Source organism: Aquila chrysaetos, unplaced genomic scaffold (assembly GCF_900496995.4).
Source record: "Aquila chrysaetos chrysaetos unplaced genomic scaffold, bAquChr1.4, whole genome shotgun sequence".
In the NCBI taxonomy this organism is placed as follows: Eukaryota; Metazoa; Chordata; class Aves; order Accipitriformes; family Accipitridae; genus Aquila; species Aquila chrysaetos.
The window spans coordinates 226,974-244,555 of record NW_024470384.1 but is presented as its reverse complement, the minus strand read 5'-3'; the positions used below and the strand labels follow the sequence as shown (position 1 = coordinate 244,555).

General features: G+C 68.8%; 5 protein-coding genes and 1 non-coding gene across 6 annotated transcripts; 1 reads left to right on the top strand and 5 right to left on the bottom strand.

Annotated features, from left to right (window-relative positions):
• Window positions 1–616: 616 nt before the first annotated feature.
• WDR83OS (WD repeat domain 83 opposite strand) lies at window positions 617–1,720 on the bottom strand. The gene is made up of 4 exons (XM_030006368.2): window positions 1,642–1,720; window positions 1,437–1,542; window positions 901–998; window positions 617–775 (listed from the first exon to the last, which is right to left on the bottom strand). Exons 1-4 carry the CDS (start codon window positions 1,674–1,676, stop codon window positions 709–711), a joined length of 306 nt encoding a protein of 101 aa, XP_029862228.1. The 5' UTR covers window positions 1,677–1,720; the 3' UTR covers window positions 617–708.
• Window positions 1,721–1,747: 27 nt separating this feature from the next.
• WDR83 (WD repeat domain 83) lies at window positions 1,748–3,765 on the top strand. Its single transcript, XM_030006365.1, is given in 10 exon segments — window positions 1,748–1,777; window positions 1,779–1,851; window positions 2,155–2,275; window positions 2,357–2,462; window positions 2,555–2,603; window positions 2,694–2,820; window positions 2,939–3,006; window positions 3,082–3,190; window positions 3,283–3,397; window positions 3,477–3,765. Coding segments are annotated over 10 exon segments (951 nt in total). The 3' UTR covers window positions 3,630–3,765.
• Window positions 3,758–6,508, bottom strand: DHPS (deoxyhypusine synthase). Its single transcript, XM_030006363.1, is given in 10 exon segments — window positions 3,758–4,207; window positions 4,298–4,423; window positions 4,535–4,638; window positions 4,771–4,876; window positions 4,954–5,039; window positions 5,154–5,251; window positions 5,321–5,442; window positions 5,874–6,005; window positions 6,007–6,036; window positions 6,140–6,508. Coding segments are annotated over 10 exon segments (1,254 nt in total). The 5' UTR covers window positions 6,494–6,508; the 3' UTR covers window positions 3,758–4,111.
• A 152-nt stretch (window positions 6,509–6,660) lies between these two features.
• Window positions 6,661–10,776, bottom strand: FBXW9 (F-box and WD repeat domain containing 9). The gene is made up of 12 exons (XM_030006373.2): window positions 10,719–10,776; window positions 9,933–10,057; window positions 9,187–9,565; window positions 8,659–8,798; window positions 8,435–8,563; window positions 8,205–8,317; window positions 8,028–8,119; window positions 7,793–7,941; window positions 7,534–7,647; window positions 7,353–7,442; window positions 7,180–7,245; window positions 6,661–6,936 (listed from the first exon to the last, which is right to left on the bottom strand). The coding sequence occupies exons 1-12, from the start codon at window positions 10,774–10,776 to the stop codon at window positions 6,862–6,864; spliced, it is 1,530 nt and encodes a 509-aa protein (XP_029862233.1). The 3' UTR covers window positions 6,661–6,861.
• On the bottom strand, window positions 10,562–17,416 carry TNPO2 (transportin 2). The gene is made up of 24 exons (XM_030006359.2): window positions 17,147–17,416; window positions 16,782–16,857; window positions 16,452–16,601; window positions 16,280–16,386; window positions 16,080–16,213; window positions 15,468–15,549; window positions 15,251–15,373; window positions 15,047–15,165; window positions 14,897–14,957; window positions 14,473–14,638; window positions 14,188–14,340; window positions 13,875–14,100; window positions 13,491–13,662; window positions 13,178–13,264; window positions 12,977–13,084; window positions 12,724–12,882; window positions 12,537–12,624; window positions 12,325–12,423; window positions 12,142–12,237; window positions 11,948–12,023; window positions 11,761–11,860; window positions 11,366–11,440; window positions 11,134–11,265; window positions 10,562–11,030 (listed from the first exon to the last, which is right to left on the bottom strand). The coding sequence occupies exons 1-23, from the start codon at window positions 17,243–17,245 to the stop codon at window positions 11,158–11,160; spliced, it is 2,664 nt and encodes an 887-aa protein (XP_029862219.1). The 5' UTR covers window positions 17,246–17,416; the 3' UTR covers window positions 10,562–11,030; window positions 11,134–11,157.
• LOC115338009 lies at window positions 14,711–14,777 on the bottom strand. The gene has a single exon (XR_003922312.1). It is a non-coding gene; the product is annotated as a small nucleolar RNA SNORD41 (small nucleolar RNA).
• Window positions 17,417–17,582: the final 166 nt, after the last annotated feature.

Genomic DNA, 17,582 nt, shown 5'->3' with positions numbered 1-17,582 from the left:
GCGGTGACATAACGGACTGGCGCCAATGAGGAGGAGGAGTGCTCATGATTGACACCGCGAGCTACTCCTCCCGGGGCGGGCGTCGGCAACAGCCCCTCCGGCGGCGGGAGAACGCTCAGTAGCCAATGACGTGTGGCAGCTCCCGAAACCCCGCCCCCGCCGAGGCGTGGTCGGCGCAGAGCGAGAGACGGGCAGCTCACTCCTCCAATGGCGCGTCGAGGAGCCGGATCCCTCACAGAGGCGATGGCGCCGGGGTGCTGAGGGGAGCCCCGGGGGCAGCCGGAGCTTAGGGCTCCCCTCAGCCCCCCCCCCGGGGCTCTGCCACCTCCATGGCTCCCCTCAGCCCCACCCGGGGCTCCCCTTGGACCCCCCCCAGGCTCCCCTCAGCCCCCTGGGGCTCCCCCAGCCCTCACATCCCATCGCTCCCTCCGACTCTGGCCATCTTCACCCACCGTTCCCCCCGGCAGGTCCCCCAGATCCCCCAAGCAGGGTCCCACACCTCTGGGGCTCCCCCAACCCCGGCGGGGGGTCCATCCACCCCATCTGCCTGCTGAGGCCGCACCTCTGAGCAGGGTCCAGCCCACGCAGGTACGTACAAACCACAACGACCACGAGCTCTGCCCCAGCACCCCCTTTATTGTCCTGGCCCCGACTCAACCCGTTGCCTCCCCCACGGTGAGCGCCCTCCCCGGGGAACGACACCGGCCGTCACCAGGGAGGGGACATGGGCTGGGGGTTCTGCAGGTAGGACATCACCACGGCTGAGATGGAGAGCCTAGAGAGGGGAGAGACACCAGCCTGGGCTTCAGAGACCCCCGCAAAACTGGGATGGTCTCCCCGCTGTCCCCTCCGCAGGGGATGCGGCACCCCAGGGCCGGATCCGGAGCCGCTGGCACTCACATGAAGCTGCTCATCATCTGCTTGGTGTCCTCAGAGCTGCGGGAGTTGGCGAAGCTGATGAAGGAGCAGTAGACGGCAATCCAGGCGCACCACTTCAGCTGCGGGCGGAGGGGTATGGCGTGGGGACCCCTTGGGTACGGTGTGGGGACCCCCTGGGGATGGCCCCTGTCCCCTCCTTGTCCCTTGGCCGCCTCAAAACCCCCTGGGGATGGCCCCTGTCCCCTTGAACCCCCCTGGGGACAGCCCTTGACCCCCCCCCGGGGACAGCCCCTCTCCCCCATTGGCCCTCGACCACCCAAACACTCCCGGGGATGGTCCCTGTGCCCCTGAACCCCCCCGGGGATGGTCCCTGTGCCCCCACGGCCCTCAGCCACCCCAGAACCCCCCCAGCGACAGTCCTCAGCCCCCAAAATATCATCCCACCGCCCACCCCAGGCTGGTCCCGGTGCCTCCCGGAGCTAGTGCCCACCCTGGGCAGGTGTCCCCGCGTCCCGCCCGGTGCCGGTGCCCCCCGGGACCGGTGCCGGTGCCCCCACCTTAAGCATGAGCCCGCACATACTGAAGACCATCCCCAGCAGGTTCATGTAGTCGGGCGTGGGGTCCTCCAGCGCCGGGTTGGTCTCGGTGGCCGGCGGCTTGTACCTGGGGGCGGCACAGTCAGACGGGCCGGGGCCCCTGTCCCCCCCCGGTGTCCCCTCCCCGGTCCCCCTCCTGGTGTCCCCCCCCGTGCCCCGGTCCCACCTGGCCACCCGCGCCGGTCGCCGCGGGTCCGCCATGCCGCCCCGCCGCCCGCTTCCGCCGCCGCCGCCGGAAGAGGCCCCGGCCCCGGTCGCGGTCCCGGCCCGCCATGGCCTTCCCGCGGCCGCGGCCCGCCCCGTCCCGAGCTGCCGCGGCAGCGGGTCCGGACGCTGGAGTGCGGGCAGGGCGCGGTGCGGGCCGTCCGCTTTAACGGTGGGACCGGCGGGGGGGGAGCAAAGGGGGACCCGGGGCCGGGGGGAGTGCGGACCCGGCCCCTATCCCGGGGGGGTAGGAACGGGGACCCGCACCCCATCCCGGGGGCACGGGGACCCCAACTCCTTGATCCCATCCCAGGGGGAGGAAGGGGCGGGGGCACACTCCCAGTCCCCATCCCAGAGGGGAGGAAAGAGGTCCCAGGCTCCTGTCCCTGGGGGAGGTAACTGGGGACCGCAGCTCCTGTGGAGGGGGTGCCTATTTGGGGTGCCGGGGGGATCATCTCAGTCCCCCCCTCCCCAGTGGACGGGAACTACTGCCTGACCTGCGGCAGCGACAAGTCCCTGAAGCTCTGGAACCCGCACAAGGGCACAGCCCTGCGCACCTACCAGGGGCACGGCTATGAGGTGCTGGATGCCGCGGGGTAAGGGGCAGGGGGCTGTGGGGACCCCCACCCCTCGGGGACCCCCCCAGCCCCACTGACAGGGCACCCCGTCTCCCCCAGCTCCTTTGACAACAGCCAGCTGTGCTCCTGCGGGGCTGACAAGACAGTGGCGCTGTGGGACGTGGCCACCGGACAAGTGGTCCGCAAGTACCGGGGACACGCGGGGGTGAGGACATGGGGCAGCGGGGGTGAGGGGTCCGGGGGGACTTGGGGGGTCGGGGCTCCCTGCAGGGTGCTGACTCCCTGCTTGTTTCGCAGAAGGTGAACTGCGTCCAGTTCAATGAGGAGGCCACCATCATAGTGTCTGGTAAGGAGGCGGTCTTGGGGGGCCCTGCCAGCACCAGAGCCCTCCCTTGACACCACCTGACACCCCCTTTTCCCCCCGGCCCCCCACCAGGCTCCATCGACTCCACTGTCCGGTGCTGGGACTGCCGCTCCCGCCGCCCTGACCCCGTCCAGGTCCTGGACGAGGCCAAGGACGGCATCTCCAGCGTGAAGGTCTCCGACCACGAGATCCTGTCGGGGTGAGGGATGGGGACGCACTCAGGGGACGGGGACACGGTCAGGGGGGGACAGGGCCAGCAGGGCCCCCCAGGATTGGGGTCAGCAGGATCCCCCTGCACTAACACCCCCTCTCTGCAGCTCTGTGGACAGCCGTGTCCGGCGCTACGACCTGCGCGCTGGCCAGCTCTACTCCGACTACATAGGGAGTGAGTGAGGGGGTGTGGGACACCAGCGTGGGGGGGGGCTCTCCAGGACACCCACAAATTCCCATCTGCTTCCAGGCCCCATCACCAGCGTCTGCTTCAGCAAGGACGGGCAGTGCACCCTGGCTGCCAGCCTCGACTCCACCCTGCGCCTGCTGGACAAGGAAACGGGGGAGCTGCTGGGCGAGTACGAGCCCCCTCCCAATGGCCCTGTGCCCCCCTGGGGGGCTGTGGGGGGGGCCCCTACCTCACCCCGTCCCCCCCGGAACCCCCCCCTAGGTACACGGGCCACCGCAGCACGGCGTACCGGTTGGACTGCGTGCTGAGCGAGCAGGACACCCACGTGGGCAGCGCCTCTGAGGATGGCAATGTCTACTTCTGGGACCTGGTGGAGGTGAGTGGGCAAGGGGGGGCCGAGCCTGCGCTTGGCGGGTCCCAGGGGAGCCCCCCCACATCCTCACACCCCCCCGCAGGGTTCGCTGGCGCTCAGCCTAGCAGTGGGCCGCGGCGTGGTGCAGTCACTCTCCTTCCACCCCACCCTGCCCTGCCTGCTCACCGCCACCGAGGGCCAGGTCCAGCTCTGGCGCGAGGAGAGCTTCCAGCCTGAGGGGGACACCGCCACGTGACGCGGGTTTGGGGGGGACGCCACCACGTGATGCGGGTTTGGGGGGGACGCCACCACGTGACGCGGGTTTGGGGGGGCACCCGCAGTGCCCATCTGCGTCCCCCGGTAACGAGAAATAAACCCACAGTGTGGAGAAACTGCAGTGCTTTATTGGGAGCGCGCGGAGCTGCGCGGACCCCCGAGCAGCTTAAATAAATACAAGCGCTGGGGAGGGGGGGAACAGGTGGACGGTGACGGGGGGGGGGGGCACGGACAGGTGGACGGTGCTGTGGGGGTCCCAGCTCCCCCATTCCCCTGTTTGGGGGAGTCACCCCGCTCTCTTCTGCTCTGCGCACGCCGGTTTGGGGTGTGGGAAGCAGAGCCTGGGGGCATTGAGATGGGAGCCCCTGCAGAGGTAGTGGGGGCTCGGCCCTCCCAAATTGGGGGGCTTGCCCCCCACCCAGAGATGGGGGGCTCAGCCCCCAGGGACACACCACCACTGTCTCACTCTGCTGGCATCTCCGATAGAAAGGCATCGGCTCTCTGGGCAAATGTCTCTGCTACCAGCAGCGGAAAGACCAGGGAGGCGTCGGCATATACCTGGGCAGAGAAGAGGGGGTGAGGATGGGGGATCCCCCTCCGGGCACCCCAAATTCCGTGCCCCACCCCAGGACCCCCCCCCCATCCCACCTTGACGGGGGTGGCATCCATCCGGATCTTGCCCCAGGACACAGCCTCATCCGGCCGCGCCCCCGAGTCGGAGCCGTCGAACTCCTGCGCCGTGTTGACGTAGACGGAGAAATCGGCCCCGTTCCTCTGCGGGGTGAGGAGCAGGGTGAGCCCCTGTGCCCCCTCCCCATCCTCGGGGGTGCCCCGTACCCCCTCCCCATCCCCCAGGACATGGGGGGGGGCCCCCACTCCCCTCACCATGAGGTTGGCGTTGGCGATGTGGTGCTTCACCAGCCCCCCGCCCAGGATGATCATCCCAGTCTTCCTGGCGAAGATAGCCTGGGTGTTAATGAGGCGCAGGTCTGCGGGCAGAGACGGCTGTCAGGGGACACCCTGGCATCGGGGGGGGGGGACACCCTGGCACCGGGGGGGGCAGGACCCCAGCGTCAGCGGCAGGGTGGGGACGGGACCCCGGCCTCTGGGGACACACTCACCCTCCACAATGTCCAGCACCAGCCCCGGGCGCTTGTAGGAGTGAAAGAAGATCATGTCCCCCAGGGAGCCATCGGTGAGCGCCGGGCTCAGCACCGGAATGTTGTTCTGGAAAGGGGATGCGGTGACGGGCGGTGACACCCGTGGTGACGCCCGCGGTGACCGTCCCCCCCATCCCCACCTACCTTCTGCGCCCAGTAGCAGACCGACTCGGGGTTGTTGATCTCCTTGCCCAACCGCGCGATCATCCTGGAGGGGGTCCACCTCACGCCCTGCCGGACCACCACGCTCAGGACCCCCAGCCAGGGAGGACCCAGCCGTCCGGGCCCCTCGTGCCCCCCCCGAGCCGGGGAGGACCCAGGCGTCCGGGCCGGCCACCCCCCACCCTGCGTTTCCTGCTCGTCCACCATCTGCTCCAGGATGGGCATCAGCCAGTCCTCAAACTTGCAGTAGTTGTCGTTGGGCACCAGCAGGTTCCCGATCCTGGGGAGGGGACAGGCTCAGCCCGGGAGGGGACCCCGGTGTCCGGGAGGGGACCCCGGCGCCCCGTACCTGTTGATGCCGCTCTGGCGCAGGTCCTGGCCCCGCAGGCTGAAGTCCCCAATGTAAGTGGGCGCCAGGCACTTGATGAGGTCCTCCTCCACCCCCCCCGCCGTGGTCACTAGCACGTCCACCTGCCCCGGGGGGAGACAGCTCAGGACTTTGGGGACACCCCAGGGAGAAGGGGGGGGGGCCTTGAAGGACCCTAGAGCAAGCTGGGGGACACCTCGGGGGCAGCGCTGAGCCCCCAGGAATGCTGGGGACCCCAAAGACCCTGAGGGGACAGGGACAGGGGTGGGACCCCAGGACCAGGCTGGGGACCCCCCCAGATCCCACAGAGACCCGAGGAACAGCTCGGGGATCTCGGGGACGCCCTCGGGAGCCACGCATCCCCCTGGGAAGCCTGCAGGGACCTCAGGGACAGGGTGGGGACCTTGGGGCCGGCCCGGGAGACACCCCAAGGACCTGAGGGTCCCCCCCTCGCCCCCCGCCAGGGACTTCGGCGACAGCCCCGGGGCAGGTGGAGCACCGGACGGAGCCCGCCGCCGCGCCAGGCCCCACGCACCATGTTGTGCTGCACCAGGTAGCGGATGGTCTCCCGGACGCCGGAGCTGATGAGGTTGGAAGTGAAGCCCAGGAAGATGGTGCAGCCCGACGGGGGCCGGGGCCCCCCCAGCCCAGCCCGGCCCCGCTCCTCCCTCGTTCAGCGGCTCCAGCTTCGCCGCGATCTGCGGGCGCGGGGGGGGGGTGGTCAGGACCGGCTCCGGCCGCGCCCCGGACCCCCTCCCGCCGCCCCGGGACCCCGCCACCCCCCGGCCCCGGCGCGCCCACCATCCGGTGGATCTCGGCGACGGCCTGGGCGAAGCTGGTGGCCTGGAAGCCGGTGGTACGGAAGGAACGAAACAGCGCGGCGTGGTCCGGGCCGCCGGCGAAGTCGTACCCGCGCACCGGGAGGCTCTCGCCCGGGAGGGGCCCGCTCGGCTTCAGCACGGCCCGCAGGGCCGCGGCGGGGGCCTGCCCCGGCGTCGCCATGGGGCTCCGGCCGCCTTCACTCTGCCGCGCCGCCGCTGCGCGCTGCCATCTTGGCCCGCCCCCACCAGCGCCGCGCCGCACACTGCGGCTGCGCGCCGCCATCTTGCTGCCCCCCCCCCCCCCGCTCTCTGCCGTACAGCTGCACGCCGCCATCTTGAAGAAGGGACGGTGGCCACGGAGGGGCAATCGACTCCCAGAAGCGAACGGCCTCGCCTGCGGGGATGGCGCTGGACCGGGGTTACCCCGAAACCTCCCCCAAACCGCCCAACTTCGCCCCAAAACCACGGATGCCCCCGCGGGGAGGGACACGCAACCTCTGCTCCAGTCAAGTCCTTTTAATACCCATGAACAAGCAGCAACTTCCAGCCCCACCAAGGGCCCAAGGCTGGGCCCGTCTCCTCCATGTCGGGGGGCGCAGAGGGGACCCCGCGCCCGGCGGGAGACAGACCCCCCCCCCGGCGCCGGGGAGCCCCCCCAGCTCCGCTTCCCAGGCAGTGTGAGCATGGGGCCGTAGCGGCATGTCAGGTCCGGAGCCTCCACACCTCGACCGAGAGGCCTCCCGAGGCGGCTGCCACCACATCTCCCTCCACGCTGATCTGGGGGGGGGTCGAGAGGAGCGTCGGGGGGGGTGGGGAGCACTTCCGGGGCGGGGGGCCTGCTGGGGGGACACCCCCTGACCCAGGGGGACACTTCCCCACCCCAGGGAGCCCCCAGTGCAAGGACCAGCACGGCAGATGCTGTGGCAGGACCGAGACTGGGGGGAGCCAGGGTGCTTGCACGCGCGTGCACAAGGGGATTTGTGTGCACACGTGTGTGCAAGGGAGCGAGCGCCTCCTTACCCCATTGAGCACGTCGTCGTGTGTCCAGGAGCAGATGGTGCGGGGAGGGTCTGTAGGGACGTGTATCTGCAAGAGAGCAAAAGCCGTTTGCAGTCCTCTAGCCTCCCACAACAGGGTCAGCAGGCCCCCCCCCCCAGTGCAGCGCTGTGTGACGGGGACAGGAGGACCCTCACCCGCAGCGTCCTGTCGGTGGATGTGGTATAGAGGGACCCCAGCGAGTGCCAGAGCCCCGTGATCTGCAGCCGGTGCCCCACGTCAAAGTACTGCAGGAGAGGGGACATAAAAACATACCGTGAGGCGCTGGGGGGCACCCGAGCCCTCCCCTGCACCCTCCAACCCCCTTGGGGTCCCTACCCGGGCGGGCTGGAAGCTGCCAGTGCTGTTCCTGAAGACGTACACTCGGCCCTGGTTGTCCCCTGCCCAGAGCTGCGTCCCCTGGTACGACATGGAGAGCAGGTAGTTTTCCAGCTGGGAGGAAGGAATGAAGCATTAGAGGGGCCAGATCCTGCTGCACCCCAAATCTCAGGGCCCCAACTGCAGCAGTGATGGAGAAAGGAGACCCCAGCCCTGTCCCCCGTCCCCCCCCTCGGTTTTGGGGGGCAGCAGGACCCACCTGCAGCCGCTGAAGGACCCCATCGCCCCGTCGGTCAAAGACAACAAGGGTCCGGTCCTCGCTACCCGACACGATGAGCCGGTCATCGGCCGCCAAGGACAGAACGGCGCTAGCATGGGGCTTGTAGCTGCACACCAGAGCCTGGCCGGCTGCCAGGAGAGGGGGGTTGAGCCGGGGGCCCCCCCCAGCACCTCCCCCAATCCCAGGGATCCCCCCCATCCCGGGCAGGACCAACCTCGCGGGTCGTAAACAGTCACAGTCTTGTCGTACGTCCCGGTGACAAGGACGTCGGGGCGGTAGGAGAGGCACAGCACAGCCGCCTTCTCCCTGGGGGTGAGGGGAGGGCTGGGCTCAGCCAGAACCTCACCCCAGGGACCCCCCCAAGCCTCCCTGGGGCCCCCCCAGCTGTTACCTGATCTCCCCAAACTGCTGCCCCTCGGCTTCCAGGTCCCACAGCTTCACCGTGCTGTCCCAGGAGCCCGAGCACACCTTGTTGTCTTGGGAGGCCAAACACCAGACCCAGCCCTGTGAGGGAGAGCCCAAGCCCACCACCGCTCCCAAAACTGCTCCAGGACCCCCCAGCGGCAACCCAAGGGGGGCAACCGAGGCGCGAGGAGAGGGGGTAACGGCTGCATCCCCCACCTTGTGAGTCCCGTTGCGCTCGGTGCCCAGCGCCTTCACCAGCACCTTGCCGGGGGCCCGGCCCAGCTGCCGCAGGTCCCAGAGGTTGACGTTGCGGTCGCGGGCGCCTGAAACGCAGAGGCTCCCTCCCTACCAGTTGGGGGGGACGGGACACGGGACACAGAGGTAAGATGGGGACCACCCCCCAGAACCGGGGGACCCCCCCGGGCCCAGCCTGGCCCCACCTGCAGGAGGAGGACGGAGTCAACGGAGGCAAAGTGTCCCTCATCCAGGGAAAAGTGCTCCATGGGGGTCCCACCGCCCCCCCAGCGCTGCAGGTGCTCCTCCAGGTCCACGCAGGCGGCCGACCAGTCGAACCCCTCCTCTGCGGAGAAACGGAGGGGTCAGGGGCGGCCCCCTGAACTGATGGGGGGATCTGGGGCATCGGGGGGGCATCCCTAACCTGCCCCCTTCGCCCCACACAGTGCTCCATAGCCACCTCGAGGTTCAGCAGAGTGGGGGACGTGGGGTGCTGGGACAGGAGTTGTGGGGAAATGGGAGGGTCACTGGGGGTCCTCAATTTGCCACAGGGGTCAGAGCGGGTCCCCAACTCCCCACATTCGCCCTCTGCAGCACCTCACAGCCCCCTTGGGGTCGGCAAAGCCGGGAAAATGGAGTATTAGGGATGTCCCCAACCCACTATGGGGAAATGTTTTGGGGTCCCCAGCCCCCCACATGGAAACACAATGCCAGGGTCTCCCCTCCAGACCCACCTTCCAGTACAGGGAAGGGGCCGCGCGCACTGCGCTGCAGACGGAGCCGCCAGGCCACGGCGTCCCGGGCCACCTCTCGCAGCGCCCGGCAGACGCGGGGCAGGACCCCCCGCACCTCCCGCGCCCCCAGGTACCCGCAGATCTCCAGCAGCAGCTCCAGCGGCAGTCCCAGCAGGCCCCCCGCGACCCCCCCGCCCGGGGGCGGCCTTTTCAGCCCCGCGGGAGGACGCGGGGGGGGAGCGGGGGGGGCTGGGCCCCGGGGTCGGGGCAGCCGGGGTCGGCGGGGGGCGGCCTGGGGGGGTCCCCGGGCCCCGCAGTCGGTTGACGTACTCCTGCGCCTGCCGGTCGGGGTCGTCGGGCGCGGGGGCCCCCTCCATGGCTGGGGGCGGGGGTGTCAGCACCTCCCGCAGCCCCAGAGGCGGGGTGTCCCCCCCCCGCGCCCCGAGCACGGCCCTCAGCCCCCGTTACCGGCCCCCCACCCCCGCCCCATAACACCGGGATTCGCCCCAAACCGGGACCCCCCAGAGCCCCGGGACCCCCCCCCTCCCCCGGACCCCCCCCTCCAGGATACCCCAACACCCAGGTACTCCCTGAACTCCCGGTACCGGCACCCGCCCCAACACCCGAGTCCCACCAACCCCAGTACCGAGACCCCCCCCCCCCCTCATCCGCCTTTCCACCCTCTCTTCATGCCCCACCCCCCACCCCCGCAAGGTCCGGTGTCCCCCCGAGCCCCCCCCCGGTACCGGGGCGCGTCCCGGCCTGGCCCCGCCGCGTCCCGTCGCCACGGCCACGGCGGGATCCGCTTCCGGCGCGCGGGCGGCTTCTCGCCGCCCCCATGTGACCGGCGCCTCGCCCAATGCGAGAGAGGCTCATCGTGACGTCATCCAAAGGCGCCGGAAGGGGACCACGTGTAGGAGCCGAACCACCGGGAAGGGCGGCAGCGGCCCCGGGGCAGGGAAGTGACACCCCCCCCCCCCCCCCCCCAATACCCCCCCGGCGGGAACAAACGGCACCGAGACGGCGGACGGTCAACAACGGACTCTCTTTGCCGAGCAGGAACGAGGGGGCGCGGCTCAACCGGGTCCGCCCCCCCCCCTCCAGGACGCGGCCTCCTCCCCGCCCCCCCGCCCCCCCCCCGCCGGTCCCTGCGGGGCGCTCTCCCCCCCGCCCCCCCCCCTCCCGCCCTGTAAACGGTAAAAAACGGAACAAAACGGGGAAAAAAAACACAAGAAACGTGGCACCGACTCGCTCACGACGAAGCACAACGGCGGCGGCTCGGCCCCCCCCGGCCCCCCGCCCCCCCCCCCCGGGGGCCCCCCCGCCCCCCCCGGGGCCACCCCGCGCCCCCCCCCCCGGCCGGGGCTGCTCTATATGTTCCTATAGGTTTATCTCCATAAACGTGTGCATGGGTACGGGGTGGGGGGGGGGCACCATGCTGGGGCGGGGGGACAGGAACATCCTACAGCGGAAAAGGGGGGGGGGGTGGTCCCCCCCCCGCCCAGGCCACCCCATTTTTTGGACCCTTTTGCCCCGGTTTTTTGCTTCCCCTCCCCCCAGGGTTTTGGGGTGCCCCCGCCACGGGTCCATCCCTCCCCCGCGGCTGCCATGGACCCCCCCCCCCCCCCCCAGTCCCTCCCCCCCCTTCTCCCCCCCGGGGGTGAAACCGATCTCGGGGCCCCCCCCCCCCCCCCCCGGGGCAGCTGGGGACAGGGTGATGGGGGGGGGGGGCACCGTGCCGTGGCCCCCCCACGCGGCTCCTCCCGCCCCCCCGAACCCCCCCGGGCACGGCGCGGGGTCGCCCGCTCACGGCCGCCGTCCCCCGACGGCCTCCCGGCGCCGACCTGCGAGAGAGGGGAGAGGAGTCAGGGAGGGTCTGTCGTGCTGAGGGGGGGTTCCACCTGTCTACCCCCCCCGTTTACGGGTGCTGCCCCCCCCCTCCCAGACCTGGTTCCGGTGCCTCCGCCTGGCCTAGACCCCATAAAACGCCGCCAGCCGGTCCTTGAGCAGGGGCGGGAACTGCTCTGAAAACTGCTGCCAGTTCTCCTCTCCCACCTGGTCCTTGAAGCCGTGGAGGATCTGGTGCGGGGAGGGGGGGGTTAACAATGAGGGGGGGACCCTGCTGAGCACCCTCCGCAGCATGGGGGTCCCCCCAATTCCCCCCATTTTCCCAGCTGACCTTATAGAACATGTCCCGCAGGTCATCCTTGGGGCTCACCCAGGACGCAACGGCGTCACAGAAGAATATGAAGTCCTGGGGGGGGGGCAGGATGACACACAGGGTGGGGGATGGCACACGGGGGGGGCAGGTGACAAGGGGACAAAATGGGGGAGTGACAGGGACAAAATCAGGGGGTGATGTGGAGAGGGGCCTGGGCCCAGGGACCCCCCATTCTGCATAGAGCCAGGCTGAAGCTGAGTCCCCCCCCTTATCTTCTCCTCTGGGGGCTGCCCCTGAGTCCCCCCCCTTATCTTCTCCTCTGGGGGCTGCCCCTGAGCCCCCCCCCATGGCTTAAGGTGCCCTCCCCAAACTGCTGGGTACCCCCACAAAACTGCTGGGTACTCCCCCCATACCTGCACAACCCCTCCGGGGTTCACGCCGATCATCACACAGATGCCACGGAAAGCAGAGTCCTTCTCCTCGTTGTCTCGGATATTACGGAGGGATGTGCACCTTGAGGGGGGGGGGAAATTGGGGTTCAGCGACCCCCCCTTCCCGGGAGGACATGGGGACCCCCAGAACAGCCCACCCCAAACTCACCAAGGCCGGATGAATTGCTGCAGCATGGGAGCCACCTCCTGCGGGCAGACGAAGCCCAGGCGGCCGATGGTGATGGCTGTGGGCAGAGGGAGAGGTTTGGGGGGCTGTGCATGGCAGGCCCCCCCCCCCCCCCCCAGCAAACAGTACCCCCCGCCTGCCTTGGGGTCCCGCTGTGGCCCCCCCCCCAACCTCACCCGTGTTCTCCAGGAGGGTTTTTGGGGTGTTGGGGCGGTTGATGATCTCCACCAGGTTGTTCAGCACCATCTGGACGTAGGGCTGCATCTCCGCCCCTGCCGGGAGGGGATGGGGGATTTGTCAGGGTGGGGGGGGCTCAGCTGAGCTCCTGTGGGGCCGGGACACACACACACGAGACTCACCCATCTGCATACAGATCTCCCCGATGGCCCAGGTCGCGTTGTTGCAGACGGAGATGAACTCGGGGTTGAGGTTGGTGCCCAGGATGGGCATGAACTCGGCTAGGGGGAAGCAGGATCAGCGGCAGGCCCCCCCCCCCCCCATCACATCCTTTCGGGGTCCCCCTGCTTTGCCCCCCCTCTCCCAGGGGGACCCCCGCAGCCTTGGCACCCACCAATGCAGGGCTTGACGTGCACGAAGCAGGCCTTGGTGAGGTCGCCCAGGAGAGCGAAGGAGCTCTGCCGCACCTCGGGCATGGTGTCCTGCGGGGAGCGGGCAGGGATGGGGGTGAGCACCGGGGAGGGTCCTGGCAGCCCCCAGGCCGGGATGGGGGTGTCCCGGGGCAGGGGGGGGGCCCTCACCTGCATGCACTGGAAGAGCAGCGTCATGATGTTGCTGCGAGCCACCAGCTGCTCCACGTGGCAGCCGAGACCCTCGGCCAAACCGCTCAGCAAGTCCAGGGCCACGATCATGAAGTCCTTGTCGGGGGCCTCATACTGTTCGGGGTGCTGGTTGTACATCTGCAGGGAAGGTGGGGGGAGGCACGGTCACCCTACGGTGGGGGGGGGGGGGCACACCCCACAGCACCCGGGGAAGGTGGGGGCCACGGCTCACCATGGCCTGAGCCAGCGTCTTCTGGACCAGGGTGACGCAGCGCTGGTAGACGGGCTCGCAGTAGGGCAGAAAGCCGCTCTGCAGGGCGGTGGCCACCGAGGACAGGCACTGCGGGCGGGGGGGGGGACAGCAGGGGGGTGGGAGGAGGCAAAGGGGACAGACACTCCCCCCCGCCGCCACCATCTGCGCCCCACGGCTCACCTCCAGCAGCGGGAAGAGGTCCTTGTCCTCGTCCTTCAGCTCGTTCCACTTCTGGATGAGCGGAGGCATCAGCTTCTGGATGTATTCCTGCACCCCGGGGAGAGAGAGGCTGTCACGGTGGGGGGACACAAGGGGGGGGGATGTGGGGGGCACAGGGCCGCTCCCCCTCAGCCCAGGGACCATCAGACCAGAGAGATCCACACTGCGGGTTCGGGATTCGAATGTCTGTTGTCACTTGTCATCACCAGTCCTGGGCTGGGGCACTGTGGGGAGCGAGGGGACTACCAGGATGGGGACCCCCCCCACATCGTACCGGCTGGTTGAGGTGATGCCCCACAGAGTCGGCGAGGGTCCCAATGGCGTCATAGAGGATCAGCAGGTTCTTGTGCTGGTACTTGCCGAAGGCAAAGACCAGTGTGTCCAGGATGAAGCTGAGGTACGGCACCAGCTCCGTGCAGGCCTCCTCCTCCAGCGTGGCGAAGGCGCTGGGTAGGGGGAGAAAGGGTCAGCAGCCCCCCGCCGGGCCAGAGCCAAGCCCCCTGCACGCCCCCACTCTGGGTCAGACAGTACGAATACACCATCATCACAGTGACTCAACACATCAATTTCATCATCCTGCCCAGAGAAGGGCTCAGATCCAGCGGATCCTGCCCCAAAAAATGCCACAGGCGGCCCCAAATCGTCCCCCGGCCCTTACCTGCACGCCGCCTCCTGCACCCGCTTGTTGCTGTCGAGGATGCGCTTGAGCAGCTCGGTCATGAGGGGCTTGAGGTACATGTCGGGGGGCTGGCTGACCACCCAGTGGGCGTAGCGGCTCAGGGTCCAGCAGGCGATGGAGCGCACCAGCGCCTTCTTGTCCGACAGGCATTGGATGAGGTGGGGGATCAGCTCCGGCAGGTAGGGCACCATGCCCTGCATGCAGCCTGGAGGGCACAGGGAGGCTCAGAGACCCCCGGCGCCGGCACGGTGGCGGCTCGGGGATGGCCCATTGCAGGCAGCGTGGCACCCACCTTCTGCGATGGCCCCCAGAACGAGGATGCCTGACTCCTTGATAACCCACTCGGGGTGGAAGAGAAGCTCCTTAAGCAGTGGGAGGAGGTGGGGGAGCAGCTCTTCCCGGAAGACGTTGGCCAGGACGTCCAGCGCGGCAGCTGAGCACTTCCCTGCCGGGCAGGCAAGAGGGGACGGGGTTAATCCCTCCCAAACAGGCACTATCTCACCTCGGGGTTTAATTAACCCCCAGGGTTCACCAAAGGAGCCCAAAGCTGGGGCCAGGACCCCCAGCGAGCCCATACTCAGGTTCCAGTCCGAGAGCGTGTCGTCGTCATCTTCATCCTCCGTGTCATCGGGGTCCTGCGGCCGTTCCTCCTCGTGCTGCAGTGTCACCGTGCGGGACTTGTGGAAGCGGGGCTTGATGTCCTGCTCGCTGTCAGGAATGGCCTCGTCCTCCTCCACATCACCCTGCGGGGACAGGGGACATCACGTCGCACCACAGAGACTCCCAACCTCCCATTCCAGGGACCCCTGGCCCCCATGGATCAGACAGTACGAACACAACAGCCATCACCGGCATCAGCTCTAAATCTGTCATCATGTCCAGGAGGTCTTGGGGCAGCTCTTGCCTTGCCCCAGTCCCTCCAGTTAACCAGTACCAGCCCCCCAGAGCTGGAGGAGGGATGGGGAGCCGGGCACTCTCACGTTCTCACCCTGACCTCGTACCTTGAGCAGGATGATGTCAATCTCTGAGTACTTCATGCCATTCACCAGGATGGGGATGAGCCTGAGGGGGGGGCAAAGGGGTAAATTGAGGGGCTGGGGGGCAGGTCTGGGGGGGCCAGGGGACGAGAAGGGGCCGTCCCGAGCACTCACTGCACCAGGTGGGAGGTCAGCACCTCCTTGCAGATGGGCTGCTCAGCCAGCGTCAGCCAGAACTCGCAGGCCTCCAGCGCCACGTTCTCATCGCTGTCCTGCGTCCGCTGCAGCATATACTGTGGGGAGCAGGGGGGCACGTCAGCCCCCCAGCTCACCTGTCTGGGGGTCCCGTGGACACCCACCCGCCCCTCCCTGTCTCACCTGGATGATGCTGTGCATGTGGGGGATGAGGCGGTCGATGCGGACCTCCAGCAGCATCACCAGTGCGCGGCACACATTCTTCCGCACCTCGGGGTCCTCGTCCACCGCCAGAGCAAAGAGGTGCTGCGGGGGGACACGCACAAGCCCACTTACTGGCGTCCGCCCTCTGGGCCATGCCAGGGGGGCTCCCAGGGGTTCCCCCCACCCAGCTGCTCACCTCGATGAAGGTGTCAATGTTCTCCATCAGCGCCTGAGCCCGGTCCATGATGAACTGGTTGACACAGGCGATGGCGTGGGACCTGGGGGGAGACAGACCATGGCAGGAGGTGGTCCAGCAGGCTCATTAACTAACGATGCGAAGGCAGGAGGGGGTTCAGCCCAGCCACCTGCTCCTCCTGGACTCCCAGTGGTGAATTAACTCACAAAAGGGAAACGTGCTTTGGGCTGGAATAATTTCTTGTCCCAGTCCAGACTTGGGAACACACACACAGGCTTCCCATGGGATGATGTGGGGACACGGGGATGGGCTGAGCTGGAGCTGCCCAGTCTGGGGGGGGCCCAAATCCCCACGTCAGCCCAGTGCGGGCACAGATAGAGCCAGACCACCCATCACGGGGAGGGACGGGGACAAGGGGACCCCGACGCAAACCACAACCAGTGGCAGGGGGCACAGGAACAGCTCCCACCCCATCTCATTGAAAGGCCATATAATGGCTCTGGCCACAGCCCCCCAACATTCCCACCCGGCTGGCCCCCCCCCCCAACCCCTCTGCACCCAACCGTGGGGCTGCAGGGGGACACGTGTGTCCCCCGCCCAGCATACGCATACCTGATCTTGGGGCTGCAGTGCTTGAAGAACTGGAGGAACTTAGGGATCATGACGTTGAGGGGCCGGTTGAGCGCGTCGCTGTCCAGGAGCTCGGAGGAGTCCTCGCAGATCTTCTGCAGGGCCCCGAACGCCCCCTGCGCGCCAGAGGGGCGTCAGAGCCGGCCGCGGCCCCCCCGGACCCCCCAGCCGGCCCCGCGCACCTCGCATGTGTTGTAGTCCTCCGAGTTGAGCAGGTTGCAGAGCTGCGGCAGCAGCTCCGGCCACATCTGCAGCTCCCCCTTGGAGGCGATGGTGGTGATGAGGATGCCTGCGGGTGGGTCGTTAGCGCAGGGAGGGCTGAGGGTCCCCGCGGCGGCCCCCGCCCCGTCTCACCGATGGTTGCCCGGATGAGGGAGGACGCATCCCCGATGTTGTTGAGACACTCCTGCTTGATAAACTCGGCCACAGGCTGGGGGAAGCTCTGGTAGTGCGCCTTCACGTTGTTCTTCAGGATCAGGCCGCTGAGTGAGCGTGTTGGCTCATCTGGGGGGGTGTGAGTCGTTAAGGAGGGGCTGCAATGTGCATCCTCTCCCCTTCCACCTCCCTGAGCCTGAAACGGGCAGGCTCAGCTCCTGCATCCACCTCTGCCACCTCCCAAATGCCTCTGCCACCCCCCCGGGACCCAGCAGACCCCAAACCCCCCCCGGCCGCAGAGCAACCCACCTTCAGACTTGAGCCGCGTCAGCACGAAGATCAGATAGTTGTTGAAGTCGGGGAATTGGTTCAGCTGCTTCAGCTTCTGCCCCGGGTGGTTAAGGACTGGGACGAGGACGGGGACGCTGCCCCGCGACAAGGACAGGGACAGGAATGCTGTCCCGGATTAATGTGGCTGAACCCCAGCCCCCCCCCCCCCCGCTCCGTTCCCCAGGTCCAACGCCTCTGGAGCTCAAGCCGATCTGGTCTCCTGTGGCTACTGACCCCGTTAACAGAGGAAATCCCCAATTCTCCTTTCCCAGGCACAAATGGGGATGGGCACGTGTGTGTGCCCACCCCACGCCCCCCCCCGCCAGCCCCCTGCCTCAGGATACGTCCTGCACGACGCGCTGCGTGGCCGTGTTGGGAGACTGCGAGTCCTTCAGCAGCTGCAGGACCTGCTGCAGGCCCTGCTCGTCCGGCTGCCAGTCCATGGCGACTGGGGGGGGGGGGGTCCTGGGGGTCACCGGCTGGGGTGGAAGTGGGGGGCACAGACCCCGGATCCCTGCGGGGGCGGGGGGGGGGGGGAAGCGGAACAGCGATCTACCGGCAGCGCCGGCTGCAAGCGGGAGCCGCGGGGGGAGGCCCCCGGGATGAACACGCTTCCCGCGGGGGGCTGTGTGTGTGTGTGAGGCATAGCGGCCCCCCCCCCCCCCCCGCGCAGCCGGGGGCGCAGCGGGCCCCGTCCACGCGGCAGCGGGGGCGGGAGGACGGCGCCGGGGACGCGCCGCGCACGTGGGGACGGGGATGCCCCGGTAAAAGCGCGGGGCG